The 15,415-nt window shown below is 38.3% G+C and overlaps 1 protein-coding gene across 3 annotated transcripts in view; it reads right to left on the bottom strand.

The window, feature by feature from the left end:
* Nucleotides 1–15,415, bottom strand: part of SEPTIN7 (septin 7) — a 132,735-nt gene that overhangs the window by 25,739 nt on the left and 91,581 nt on the right. For all 3 annotated transcript variants that reach the window (XM_050938041.1, XM_050938040.1, XM_050938039.1), the window contains 4 exons: nucleotides 11,629–11,729; nucleotides 10,573–10,707; nucleotides 4,593–4,710; nucleotides 2,811–2,903 (listed from right to left, as the gene is read on the bottom strand). In XM_050938041.1, coding sequence (XP_050793998.1) covers nucleotides 2,811–2,903; nucleotides 4,593–4,710; nucleotides 10,573–10,707; nucleotides 11,629–11,729 — 447 coding nt within the window. The remainder of the gene's footprint in view (nucleotides 1–2,810; nucleotides 2,904–4,592; nucleotides 4,711–10,572; nucleotides 10,708–11,628; nucleotides 11,730–15,415) is intronic.

Below are 15,415 nucleotides of genomic sequence, written 5' to 3'. Positions count from 1 at the left end.
CTCCTGCACATGTAAATAAATGTGTTTGAGTAATTGGCTGAACAAGAAGGAGGACTGAGTGGACATGTAGGCTCTAAAGTTTTACATTGTTTTGTTTTTGAATGTAGTTATTTTAAATTCTAAATTAGTAAGTTCAACTTTTGTTATAAAGAGATTGCACTACAGTACCTGTATTAAGTGAATTGAAAAATACTATTTTTACAGTGCAAATGTTTATAATAAAAAAATAAAGTGAGCACTGTACACTTTGTATTCTGTGTTGAAATTGAATATATTTGAAAATGCAGAAAACATCAAAAATTTTAAATAAACGGTATTCTATTATAGTTTAACAGCACAATTAATTTTTTTAATCACTTGCCAGCCCTACTTTTAAACAAAGTTAGATTATTTAAAAGCTCATTAAATGGTCTCCAAAAAAGGTCATTAATTCCAACAACAAAATCACTCAAGCCTGCAGATGGCAAAGTTTCTAATGTGGTGTATTGGAGGGGGGGAATGGGGCCTGAGTTCAGTGGCCTGCTAAGCAAGGTTAAGAGCTTTCTAACAAGGCTCTAGCCAGACATCCTTCGATCCCTACTATATTTAGCATCCCTTTGACAAGGGGGTGGGGCTAATTTAGGGAGAACAAGGGTCTAAAAAGCCAGCTCAGAAGCAGAGGAGCTAGCAAACAGGAGCAGCAAACAAGGGAGTTCACCTGGAGAACTCTCTCTCACTGAAGGAATGACTATGTGACCCTCAGGATGAGTTTTGTGAGAGAGTTTAGAGAGGGAGTGCGAGAGCCAGAGATACCTAATAAATATTCTCTAACTTAAGCCAATAACCAGCCCCCACAAAAAAATATACATACAGAACAAACAAAACCCTGCACGATTAAAAATAATGCAGGCAGAAGTCAAGTAACTGAGTCAGGGGGCTTCCAGTTTATGGCACTGCATGCAGCATGTATGTTTACCTGCTTTGTGGGCAGGTGGCATATTTGTGCATTTGGTGCAAGCAACTCATGGCCCTCAGAGAGACAGTACAGGCTCTTGAAACCGGAGTGACTGAACTGAAGGAACTGAGAGAGAAAAGTGGTACACAGACAAGACTTTCCAGGACACAGTAAAACAGTCCCATCCCAGTCTGACAGCCTTTATGCTGTTCAGGAGGATGGAAGTCTTGAGGAAGGAGAACATCAACCTTGAGTGGAGAGGAATGATCCCATAGTTGGAATCCTTCTTCCAGATGATGTCACGGCATCCTCTCGCACTGAGGATACCTGTCCAGGGGAGGGGGACCCCCGTTATTAGGAAGAGACAGGCAATAGTAATGGGGGATTTGATTATTACAAAACATATAATTGGGTTTATGATGACCAGGAGAAGTTTATGGTGAATTGCCTGATGAAGGTTATAGATCTCGAGACATTTAGATAGACTTATGTGCAGTGCTGGGGAGGAGCTGGTGGTCACGGTACATGTAGGTACCAATGACATAAGGAAATTTAAACTACCACTTATGTCAGCAAAATTTATGTGGCTCAGAGGTGTGAATATTCCACCACTCTGAGCAACATAAATTATGCTGGCATAATCATTAGTGTGCACAGAACTATGTCAGTGGGAGAGCTGCTCCTGCAGACACAGTTACTGTCATCCACTGAGGGTGGATTAATTATCTTTCGGCACAGAGCAGCTACACACAAGATCTTACAGCAGTGCAGCAGAATCAGTACAGATGTGACACTGTAAGCTCTCTAGTGTAGACATAACTCATCTAGCAGCCTAAGGCCATTAAAATCCAGGACTTCCTTGGTAGCAGTCTCTGAAACGCTTTCAGATCTACACACACAGTCATTTAGACAGGCTGAACTGAAGAGTCTCAATGAGCGGATGAGATGATGGGTGTTCAGAGGCGGAATTCAGGTTTATTAGGAACTGAGGAACCTTTTGGGAAAGGAGGGGCTTACATAGGAAAGATGGGCTATACCTAAACCACCACAGAATCAGACTGCTGGCATGTAAAATGTAAAAGGTCACAGAGGCATTTTTAAACTAAGGGCAGGGGGAAAGATCACAGTGCAGAGGAGCACACGGTTCAGACAGATACATCCCGTAGTGGAGGATTTATTAAAGGGGATACTCTATATTCTAACAAAGCGGAGAGGATATAACTTGGTAAATACAGGTAGGAACTGAAGAGAAGCAGTCAAACAAAGAAGTCTCATTCCATCACATCACATGAAGGCAGACAACTAAATATTGACAAATTTATAAATGCTATGGTTGAAGTCTAAATATTAAGGTGAGTGAACTTGAATGCTTGGTATTAAATGAGAATATTGATGTAACAGGCAACACAGAAACTTGGTGCAATGATGATAACCAATGGGACACAGTAATACCGGGCTACAAAATATACAGGAATAGCAGAGTAGGTTGGGAAGTGGCAGTATATGTGAAAGTCAGCAGAGTAAATATCTTAATTGAATCAAATAGTATCACAGAATTTCTATGGATAGAAATTCGATGACTGAATAATAAAAAGTATAGTAGTAGGAATATATTACCAGTCACTATACTGGTGACTGAAATGCTCTGGGAAACTAGAGAGGCTATAAAAAACAGAAAACCTAATAATAATGGTGACTTTCAACTATCCCCATGTTGTCTGAGAACATGTTGGCTCAGGATGGGATGCAGAGATAAAATTCCTAGACACCATTAATGACTGCTTCTTGGAGCCCTCAAAAAGGATAAGATCTTCCCTCTCCTCTAAGATGAAAGGAAATTATCTACTGGTGAACAGTATATTGCAAAATGATCTACCTTTATCTTTTTAACCAGCTTATTTTCTTCTTCATCATCGGTTTCTGGAAATTCGTATATTTTAATTTTGTGCTCTTGGATTTCTTTCATAATCTAGAAGTGAAAACATTATGTTATTAACAGTCAAACAATCGGTTAAATTATTACTGAAGCATGCATTATTTACTTGCTGTCACCTGGTCATTCTACTCCCTCCATTTGGCACTGGAGAATTCTCTGCTTTTTAAACTGACTTTTGCAACGAAGTTAATGCCTCAGATGACTGCTAGTGTATGTGAAAGATAGGTGAAATATACTCAGAAAATCCCCCAATAATCTAATTTTTGGAAATTTGTCTGAAATTTAACCTTGGAATTTTCCACGTATTGCACATAATCTAAATAACGTGTTCTTTCAATAAAACTTTCTTCACAAAAGTTTGAAGTTTCAAGCATAGTTAAATAATACAAGTTCCTACTGTAGTTACTGTTGTCACTCCTACTTCTGTTCACCTCCAGCTCAGCTGAATTGGCACTGCTTGAAGCAGTGTCACCTGCCTTTCCCTCTCAGCAGAATTTGTGACAGGTGGACTGACTCCAGTGGCAAGCACAGAACAAAAATGAAAACGTTAGTGAAAATTTAAGAGCAGCTGAGTGTCTTAAAAAATTAAGACTCTCACTGTCCTAATTTCTAAATTACCTATTTGAAAGTTATTTTTAGTAAAACTGATTTCAGTTGTCCAGAATTTTGGAATAGGAAAAGTGCTAAACCATTTAAAAACAGACATTGCTGTGGCTAGAGGATGTAGTATTTTGTATATCATTTTGCAGCTTGAGAGAGGTTTCTAGTATATGACTCTAGTGCAAGGCAGAGACTGATTTAGGAAAAAAATTGAAGAATGGCAACAAAAATATACAACATATTAAACAAGCTGCATACTTATTAATATTAAGCAACAACATTCTACCACCTTCTTCCTATTTTTGTACATGAAATTCTACATCACAGAAATATCTCAAAATGGAATTCATGTCCACTCTGGAATGGCATTCCCTTTATAGTCCCAAACCCAATTTTTATACCATGCAGTCTACCTATTTTATTAAAATTGTCTTTTGAGAAGCTGGATCCTCTAGAAACCTGCACTAGAAACAGTACAAAAAAATGAATTTGCTACTTCACTTTCTCATCCTGGCTTCTCCCACTCCCCTTAAAAGAACAAATTATGCCACTGCGATGATTCACTCTGTAGCCACCGAGGAGATGAATCTTAAGCCCATTCTACAAATCTAATACACGAGAACAATTTTGCAGTCACAACTATATTACAATATCACTACCTTCAAAATTTAAGTACTGGAGTTCTGATAAGCAGCTTCAGATTAAGTGTCCTTTAGCTAGCTACTTGCTCTTCTTTAGTCTTGATGGTTTCACGCACTTACTTTGTTAACATTTCCATACAACCAATGAGACTGGTAAAACAGGCATTATTTCACACTTTGTTCTATAACTATTTCAACTTTGAAAGCTCTCTTTTATGCTTTCACTGTTAAAGACACAAATTCAGTGCACATATTTCACTCATCAAGAATCCCACAGCACTTTTAATATTTCTCCCCCAAGGATAAGATCGTTCCACCAATATATTCTAAACTAGTGATATGTGTTACTCAGTTTTGCAGTTTTGAGCTACTGCTTTGAGGTTTAATCTTACTTTATGAAAAATTAAAATTAATTAGCTGCATGGAAACCAAAGCACCAAATCAGGATATGTTGTAAATATATATTAATCTTTCAACTCACCTGTTTTTTAAATTGTTGGCATTCCTCAGGTGTAAGTGTGTCTGCTTTGGCAATAAGTGGAATGATATTGACTTTTTCATGCAGGCGCTTCATAAACTCAATATCCAAAGGCTTAAGACTGAAAAACAGCATTAGGCTCTTGTAATTTAATTCTTTAAGTACTGAGCATTAGAACTTCCCAAAAAATATGCTCTGTTTTCCACAGCATTTATCAAAATTAAGAACATAAGAGCAGCTGTACTGGGTCAGACTCAAGGTCCATTTAGCCCACTATCCTGTCTTCTGACAGTGGCCAATGCCAGGTGTTGCAGAGAGAATTAAAGAACAGGTAATCATCATATGATCCATCTCCCATTCTTTTGGGAACTCCCTTTCTTGAGGAAAATGCAACCAGTTATATCCACTTCAACTCTCATGTCGTGTTTAAGGCCAAGCAATTTAAATGTACAGCTCATATGCACCTGACAGGCAGTCCTGCCTGCGTTTTGGAAATGCTGACTTACTGGAAGTAAAATGGACGAGTGCACTTGTTACTGCATAAGTCTCTTTAACAGTAGCAATAGCATATTGTTCACTTTAATGATTTGATGCTTGAAAGAAAGTTCTGGAGACAAAAAGGTGGAATACCACTGCATATTTATATAAATGAATAATGTGGACTATAGGTTTCTTGATAATGCTACATACAGAAGAGTGATTAACTGGAGCATGAACTCCAGGTCTGTCAGTTTTAAAGTGTTCAATTTTGTTCTTTACAAAATTATTTTCAAGTTATTTCTTCTGACAGACTGAGAAGCCACAGCACTGACTAAAATAAAAAGCAATCTTCTTGACACAGCACTACCAAAGATCTTCAGATGTGACACTCAGAAATATCCTTTTTTATTCCAAGCCTGGGCCCCTCAGGGAGACCACCAACTTTGATTATGTAATGTGGACAAGTATCCACCAGGATAATATCAAATTCATTTTCATTTGTTTCTCCATGCCCGATGGTAAGAGCATTATTGAGACTACAATCATGGAAAGAGTAGATCTCGTTAGTGATGGAGATGTGAATCATGTCTGAAGTGTCCCAACTTTGTCTAGCATTTCTATCGGTTCAGGGTAAAGCAGTTTGGTTGTATGAAAGTTCCAAGTTTTTCCCCAGAGCCCTAAAAATTGGCAGTCTCCCTACACTTTATTCTCATGCATTCTTTCCTAATTTTATTATAGAAGGAACTTATTAATGCCACCCACCATTTTTTAAACCAAAAGACCTAAATAAACTAAATACTCAAACTTCTTAAATGTTGCCTATCATCAGGATGCACAATTAGGTAATTTGTTAGATAGTCCTAAACCTTCCATCAATCCTGTGAAACAACCCAACCTTCCCAACACAATTTGTTGTGAAAGCACTTAAGAAGCGTTTCGAACCACCATAATGTGAGAAAAATTCAGATGCAGCTGACCTGTGAAGCAGCTAACCTTGTTAAGCACACTTTTTCAACTTCCTAACCCTTGAGATTATGACTCTCCATGCAGTAAGTCAGCCTTTGTGGTTGCCACATCTCAAAAAAGATATATTGGAATTGGGAAAGGTTCAGAAAAAGCAACAAAAATTATTAGGGATATGGAACAATTTCCATATTAGGAGAGATTAATAAGACTAGGACTTTTCAGCCTGGAAAAGAGATGACTAAAGGGGGATATGATAGAGGTCTATAAAATCACAACTGGTGTGGAGAAAGTAAATAAGGAAGTGTATTTATTCCTTCTCATAACACAAGAACTAGGAGTCACCAAATGAAATTAATAGGCAGCAGGTTTAAAACAAACAAAAAAGTATTTCTTCACACAATGCAGTCAACCTATGGAACTCTTTGCCAGAGGATGTTGTGAAGACCAAGACCAAGATCAAAAAAGAACTAGATGAATTCATGGAGGATAGGTCCATCAATGACTATTAGCTAGGATGGGCAGGGATGGTATCCCTAGCCTCTGTTTGCTATAAGCTCAGAATGGGTGACGGGATAGATCACTTGATGATTACCTATTCTGTTCATTTACTCTGGTGTTGGCCAGTGTCAGAAGACAGGATACTGAGCTAGATGGATCTTTGGTCTGACCCAGTATGGTCATTCTTATGTTATGTTTGATAGGAAATTGGCTCTCTTTTCAGACTATGTTCTTGATAGGTCCTATCTCTATACAGATGCCCCCCGACTTATGCAATTGTTCTGTTCCAGAAAGCCTTGCGTAACTCAAATTTTGTGCAAGTCCGAAATGTATATCCATATGTTATGCAAAAATTTCTGCAACTCGAAAATCCTATTTCTGGTTTAGGGAACTTTTTCTGTAAGGGCAAATTTGCATAAGTCAGGTCTTGCATAACCCAGGGAGCATCTGTACAAATAAACTGCACAGTGCAGCAGTTTCTCATGGACCTGACAGCCATTCAGAACTTGTCGAGACCACCCCTGTAGTCTAAGGCAGTGGTTCCCAAACTTTCCAGGGTCACGCATCCCCATTGTCCGACCCTCGCCCACCGAAGCAGGAGTCAGGAGCAGGGGATGCCGCTCCTGGAGGATAGGTGGGAGAACATGGACAGGGTTAAGAGGAGAGAGGCTGGGGCCACAGCTGGGGATAGGAACAGAGCTGTCGCTGGGAACTGGGACGGAGACTCAACTGGGCTGCAATCAGGGGCCAAGGCTGGTTATGGAGCCATGGTTAGGGGCCAAGGCTGGGGTCAGATGCAGAGCTGGGGCCACGGCCAGAGCAGAGAGTGGCTGGGTTGTGCTCCTTCCCTGCCCTAGCCCTAGCCCGGGCCCTGCCACCCCCCTGCCAAATGTTCCTCCACACCCACCATAGTTTGGGAACCTCTGGTGTAAGGGCTAAATCTGATAAGAGAGCAATGGACGTGGATCTATCACCCCTTCCCCAAGAGATACCTAGCAGTGCTGCCAACTCCCTTTAGCCTAAAGAACAATAGCTCAAATTCAGAGTCTGTTCTCTTGCCTGCCAATAATGATAACACTAGGTCACCTGAATAGTTCTCTCCTCTTATTTATTTGGAACAGAGCACAAATTGCAAGGTTAAATTACAATGTACTCTACAGTTACAGTGTTTCCCATTTTAAACTGAAACTGACCTACATTTAATTCAATACTAAGAACTTTGAGTGTCAAATGTCAACAGTACAGGGGCACGTTCTTCACCTAAATGATTGTTCGATAAAGTAGAATATCAATTTGGGTATCAATAGGGAACAAAGTTTGTTACTTTCATTTATTTCTTACATTCTGTGCTTTGATATTCTAATATTTTAGATGTAAAATGTATTTGACAAATACAGAGTTGAGGTATTATGACAAAACACCTAGACCTCCAAGACTAATACACCAATACTAATACTCTAAGACTGTACCTTGGAAACATGCTTCTCTGATTTATAACATGTACAGATATGACTTCAAAAAAAGCTACATTATAAAAAAAAAGTTTATGCTGGGATTAGATCAGGCCACTGTTAACAGATTTGACTTTATTTATATTTATACTGGCTTCTCATTTAAATTTCTCCCCCACACTTAAATTTAGTACAGGACTGTTCGGGCCAGATTGTCAGAACTGGAAAATTAGTGTTATACACTGAATAGATACTACATTAGCAAGGGCGACAAGCTTCCGCTTCCACCAAAATAACCCAATGCTGGTTTAGAGGACAAACCCTAGGGCTGAGATTTCTGTTCAGCTTCCATGCTGATTAAGTTATCTGAAGGGCCAAACAGTTAACAAGACTGGCAATTGCATGAAGAGGTCCATTGTGAGTGGATTTATTCAGTTTATTTCAGTTAAGCAGTTGGGAAACTGGATTCAAATCAGCAAAAGGTTGTGTACATTTCAACTCATCTTGCACTTTTAAAATCTGTGAGAAATAGAGATTGTTTGTTCCCATAGACAAATACTGGAATCTCATTTATTCGGTGCTATTAAACCCAGACAGGCTGGCAAAGGCTAAAATTTTCTAAAATACTACATGCACCTGAATTTCTTTAAATAATATTTATAAGGATTTAAAGCTGTCATCCAATAAACTCCCGTGGAAAGGTACTTAGCACTAGCTACTGTATATGTGAAATTAAGTGTTAGCTTTTCAACTATAGTTAAAAAAAATCAAAAAGCTTCCATTAAGCCTCAAAAACAATGCATATTAAGTTTGTTAAGCAAATTTACTTGGCGATGTGAGCCCATTTTAGCATGTCCAGGCCAAAAGCTTCAAAAATTAACACAAAACTGAGGGGAAAATATACTGAAGCAGAGAGGTATTTCACAGTGTTGTTGGCTGTTGTAAACAGAAATATTGGAGCTAACAGCCTCAAATAAAAAGGGAGTGGATAATTCCAGGGAGATTTCCATGACAGACCTAATCCTGGAACTTAATCCCAATTCTGGGTGACTACTACACCCCAGTTTGTTAATCTACTGGGCATGCCATCAGGTTCATACAATTTCTCAAGCTATTGCTGAGGGTGTGCGCGATCTTTAGTGGAAAGGAACTTGCTGTCCCTGTGTTTATTCTTCAGCAGCTGGGGCAGTCTTTCTGGATTTAATGTGATTATTTTTCATGTACATACATGTGCTAACACTTCAATTTCTATTTAATGAAAATACTTAAGAATTTTAAAACAAAGAGAGCAAAGAAAAGATACCTGCTCTACACATATTTTTACCCATTGTAAATGGAGTTTTGTTTTATTCAGAATAGACAGAAAGATGTGTTTCACTTGACAATGATATAGCCCACAGTGAGCCCAGGAACAATATCAGACCATGTAACACCATAAAAAACAGGTAGGAGGTGAGTAATATTGTTGACAGATAAGGCAATATCCTTTTAAAAAAAGGAAAAAAATAATAAATAGGCCTCATTCCATTTATATTCCCTGAGCACACTTGTTTTCTTGATTCAATGGTATTTTGGGGCAGTGTCACATTCTGGGGTGCAATCCAGATCAGTGAGGGGCTGTGTTACTTTCCTGCCCCATAACTATGGGTGCCTCACAATGCTTTGCTATTGGAGCTTCCAATCTAAACTACTTACAACCAGCCAGTATGCAGGTCACACCCTGAGTATCGGTGTGCTAGACAGCACTGGTTCAGCAGTTCTGACCCTAGCAGCCTATCTACAGCCCCCCTCCCTCGCCCCCTCCCATCGGCTTCCACCAGCCTTGTTTACAACTTTGTAGGGAGACCCTTACTTTCCATTTCTAGTTTAAAGTACAAATGTAACAAGCAGAGAAAGTCACTCACAAATTAATCAAAGTTGTAATACCACAATAAATTGCTGTATAGTTCCAACTTCAGATTAACATGGCCCAAGATCAAGTACTTCAAAAGTGCAATTTTCTCTCTCCTCCACTAGAGAGAAGTCTGACCAAGTTAAAAGTGAGATGGAGTGGATGAAAGTTTGCATAATAGTGAAAATCGGTGAATTAAAGTAGAATTTCAGTATCAGGAGTTTTCAACTCACTGGACAAAAGCCGTGCTAAGTCCAAACATGAATTTATGGCAAATATGAACCACTTGAACATTTAAGTACATTTCCCCTTCCTTTTGAGCTATCATTTAAGTTCAAAGAAAGTTGAAAATTTGTTGGCTGAGTTCTGGGAGCATTTTCTACAGTTAAAATTGTTAATAAATTGTGTGATAATTAATACAGAAATGGCATTAGGGGAATGAAAGACATATGAATGTTCACAAAATGGGATAAACTGACAATTTTTTTCTTGGTAACTAATCCTATTGATATTCTGATTTATTACAAGTCTGGTTTGCTAGTGTTTGGCACGCCAAATTAAAATTACCCCATGAAATTAAACAGCCTGCAGTTTATATGCTGAATAATCCTGACTTGGAATTTTGCATATTTTAGGAATGCCAAAGTTTGAAAGTGAATTAGGGGGGAAAGGCACATTAAAATATTAAGATACTAACCCATGTCCTGAAGGAGCAATGAAGTATAAACAACACTGCACCCTATTATCTGGCATCTGACGTCGATTCACACGAGATTCTGCATTCAGGTAGTCTTCAAACTTACTGTCAATGTAGTCGATAACAGGCTGCCAACTACAGAATGTACATAAATAAAAACCTGTAAGACCAGTTATACATATCACATACGTATTAAACATCAATTTCTGAGATACACATACTGTTTATCTGTTTTCAAAAAAATCAGTGTATGAACAGTACTGCTAGCATATCTAGTTTAAAAATATGGAGATATTTAAAGGTAGGAGGAGAGGTGGATAAATTATATTCTAAACCACTTTAAAATAACAGAACTCTTTTAACTTGAATGTTAACCAATGCATTCCTAAATCCCAGGAAACTTTAATTAAGAGCTGCTCTTATAGTCAACAGAATTTCAAACTGTAATTATGTGCAATGCAAGTAAATATAAATTGTTAGTACAATATAAACTAAAATACTCTAAGGAGTGCACAAAGTAAAAGGGAAAGAATAAAGGATTAAATACTTTAAAGGACCATTCAACTCTTTTTTTTAAAGACAAATAGCATCATAGCTTTAAGACAACAGTTAACATGTCCACTGAAAAGCCCTTTAAACACAACTATCCACTGTAATAGTATTAAACTGAACACTTACGAACAGTAACTACAGGAATACTCTTTACAAGATGCCAAAGGATTCTAATCCTGTGACATCACAGAAATAATTAGTTTCAGCTTCTTGGGAGCACTGATAACACACAAAAGGCTGGAGATTCTGTTCACATTTGAGCTAGTTAGAGAGAAGCTGAAAGCATTTTAACCAAATTAAATGGCAATAGGCAACCCAGCTTTTAAAATAAAATTTCTGGCTAATAGAGAAATTGCCAAAACAAATGTATAAAAGTTTAAAGAAGTAAACCTTATAATTTAAAAGAAAAATTGGCATCTTTAAAATGAGTTTTGATAGTAAATGATCACAAGGACAATATTATTCAAATTTACTTTGGGATATCATAAGAAAGTAATTTCTTACCAATTGCTATTATCCACTGCATCTCCAAATCCTGGTGTGTCAACTATTGTGAGTAGTAACTGAACACCACCTTCTTTGATTAAAACTTTTGACTGTTCAACCTATAAGAATAAAAGGATTTAAATTCTCATATAGCAGTTATAATACAATGATTTTAAGTCACTTATTTCAATGCAAAAAACTCAGACTCAATGTGTCTAGATAGCCATTAGCATATAAAGTATACATCAACAATTATAGACTTGAGCAACTTTACAGTTCAAAATGGAAGCTGCAAAGACTCATTCTGCCTATGTCATCTGACTTTTTATTTAATCTTTAAGACAAAGTGAGGAAAACTGGATACTATCAGTGTTAGAAAATCTATTTGTAAAGTATGTGGAGAGAAGCTTAGTATTTTCACTAGCTGATAGCATTATCCAATATTTTTATTGTTTGGCAGCATTTTAATTAGTTCCAATTTTATGCAGTTTTAGAACTCAATTAGAAAAACAAAGTGACCAATATTGATAGAAATTTAGCAAAAAGACCCCAAGACTTGCACAGTACATACTACATCTTGTTGCAACTCAGTATATTACATCCATACATATGGAAGATCATATTAAGAGAAAATACTCCACTTCACTCCCTTTAAAGGAAGAGACTATCCTTTTCAAAAAAGTGAATAAAGCTTCAAAGAATCCTGTGGCACCTTATAGACTAACAGACGTTTTGGAGCATGAGCTTTCATGGGTGAATACCCACTTCTTCAGATGTATGTGGTGGAAATATCCAGGGGCAGGTATATATATGCTAGCAAGCAAGCTAGAGATAACGAGGTCAGTTCAATCAGGGAGGATGAGGCCCTGTTCTAGTAGTTGAGGTGTGAAAACCAAGAGAGGAGAAACTGGTTCTGTAGTTGGCAAGCCATTCACAGTCTTTGTTCAATCCTGAGCTGATGGTGTCAAATTTGCAGATGAACTGAAGCTCAGCAGTTTCTCTTTGAAGTCTGGTCCTGCAGTTTTTTTGCTGCAGGATGGCCACCTTAAGGTCTGCCATAGTGTGGCCAGGGATGTTGAAGTGTTCTACAGGTTTTTTGTATATTGCCATTCCTAATGTCTCATTTGTGTCCATTTATCCTTTTCCGTAGAGACTGTCCAGTTTGGCCGATGTACATAGCAGAGGGGCATTGCTGGAATATGATGGCGTATATTACATTGGTGGATGGGCAGGTGAATGAACCAGTGATGGTGTGGCTGATCTGGTTAGGTCCTGTGATGGTGTCGCTGGTGTAGATATGTGGGCAGAGTTGGCATCGAGGTTTGTTGCATGGATTGGTTCCTGAGCTAGAGTTATTATGGTGCGGTGTGCAGTTACTGGTGAGAATATGTTTCAGGTTGGCAGGTTGTCTGTGGGTAAGGACTGGCCCGCCACCCAAGGCCTGTGAAAGTGTTGGAGGGGGTTTAGCTGGGGGCTGTATGTGATGGCCAGTGGAGTCCTGTTGGTTTCTTTCTTGGGTTTGTCTTGCAGTAGGAGGCTTCTGTGTACACGTCTGGCTCTGTTGATCTGTTTCCTTATTTCCTCGTGCGGGTATTGTAGTTTTGAGAATGCTTGGTGGAGATTTTGTAGGTGTTGGTCTCTGTCTGAGGGGTTAGAGCAGATGTGGTTGTACCTCAGTGCTTGGCTGAATCAAGCTTGTGATCCCTACTATTTTTATACATTTTGTTTAAAAATGTAATTGTTTTAGAAAATTTAGTGTTTCGTAAAAATCAGTCCCAGAACACAGTCTTCCACTATAAATGTTTGGAATTTTACTTTTCAGTTTTAAAAGCAAATAAGCTTCTCCTCTCTCCTTTCCCTAAAAACATATATTGATTCTTATGAATAGTTAGCAAGATTGCCAACATTAAGTGTTGGTTTCTTGGGCAGAGATAACACATACAGGTTTTTAAAAACCCAGCTGGAGCTAGTTTCACCAATATCTGTTGTACAATATCATCCAATCAGGTTTCGGTTATGTACGCAAAGTACCTCATCTCACCATGAGGTTATCTGTAGTAGCCAACTTTGCATTAAATTTGAAGCTAAAATGTGGACCCCCTTTTTTATGAAGGCTTATTAGGGTTAGATAAAACCAAAGGAAACAAGATTATTAATTTCGATCTTTGTTTGTTGCAGTAGTCTATGCAGATTGTTTTTCTACACTATGGTAGTAAGGAGGAGATGAGAGGCTCAAGTCCTCACAACCACCTTTCCTTGGGGCATCAATCATATTTCAAGAATTCAGAAGCACTGCTCAATCCTCTGCCACCTTAAGGTGACAACTGAAGGAATGCACATAAAATGCACAGAACTTTCCAAAAAGTAATGTTCCGTACCTCCTGGAGTAGCATGGCTAGCAGGACTTTGCTCCAGGACTTATTTAGCTACGTAAACATCAGTGACTAATTCTAGGAATGAAAGCTTGTCCATGCACATTAACTCTTTAGCCTCTCAAACTGCCAAGAAGTTTGGTGGTGGTTTTCCTGCTGTTGACTAAGACAACCAATTAAGATCTAGCAAGCTAAATGACCGTTCACTAGACCTAGACTCAAAGAGATGTCCTAAAGTTAAGAATCTCTGTACCTTATTACCAAATCTGTAAACCATGCAGCCCTCCAGTCACGTTCATCTGAGTGAGCAAACACAGGCTACAGTTTTAGAACACTATTCCTATATACTACCTCGATAAAACGCTGTCCTTGGGAGCCAAAAAATCTTACAGCATTATAGGTGAAACCGTGTTATATTGAACTTGCTTTGATCTACTGGAGTGTACAGCCCCTCCCCCCTGGAGCACCGCTTTACCGTGTTATATCCAAATTTGTGTTATATCGAGTGGCGTTATATCGAGGTAGCGGTGTATTTATTTTCTGTATAAAATACTCCCCCAGTCTGAGGCCCTTTCAATTTTTGTTCTTATGACAACTTTCCAGTTAAGTACCGCTTTCACAAAAGCCTCAGTGACAGAAATGACTTAAAACTCCCAACTTTTACAAACAATTTATGTTACTTGGATGGGCTTCCTCATCAATCACACGATATAATACAATTTTGCTATTTTAGGGTACAGAGCATGTCAGTGATGCAAAGCTGTTTCTTACACATACATAGCAAACTGCAGAACACAGTGAAATCGCCACATTTGAAGTCAGCTGCAAGACACATTGCAACATGATCCAACTTAATGTGAGTCACTAACAAATGGATAAACACCTTTAATAAAACAATAAATCTAGAATATAAACTTTGTAGAAAATGAGAAAATGAAACAATAGTCTTGCAGAGACAAGACACTGAATATTATTCAAATAAGAGCAAAGAATGCCAAGTTGCTGAGGAAGATCCAATGACTTTTTAGCCTCCTCTGCACCCCCAAAACTATGAAATATCAGGAAAGGTGTGAATTAATTTATGCAATAAACATAAGCATCTCCACATCTGAATCATATTGGCTACTAAAAGGACAGGATTTTAGATTTTGGACATCCTCACTTGTGCCTAAACAGAAGAAAAAAATATCACTGGCATGCCTAGCCTTAAGTGCGAGCAACAAACACTATTGCTTGGAACCCTACACAGATTCCACAATGAGTGGTTGGATACTTTGACAAATGGATCAAGAGAAGATACACACAAGCCTGGATTCTCCTACCCCACCCTCCAAAGGTGGAACCAGACAAAGCCCAATCACAGAGTGAACTAAGTGAATTTGTGTCCATACATGGCCAAAATCTCAGAATGCAGCAACATCTGGAACCGATCC

Source organism: Gopherus flavomarginatus, chromosome 2, assembly GCF_025201925.1.
Source record: "Gopherus flavomarginatus isolate rGopFla2 chromosome 2, rGopFla2.mat.asm, whole genome shotgun sequence".
In the NCBI taxonomy this organism is placed as follows: domain Eukaryota; kingdom Metazoa; phylum Chordata; order Testudines; family Testudinidae; genus Gopherus; species Gopherus flavomarginatus.
Note: the sequence above shows the minus strand (reverse complement) of the source record. Positions and strands in the feature narration are given on the sequence as shown.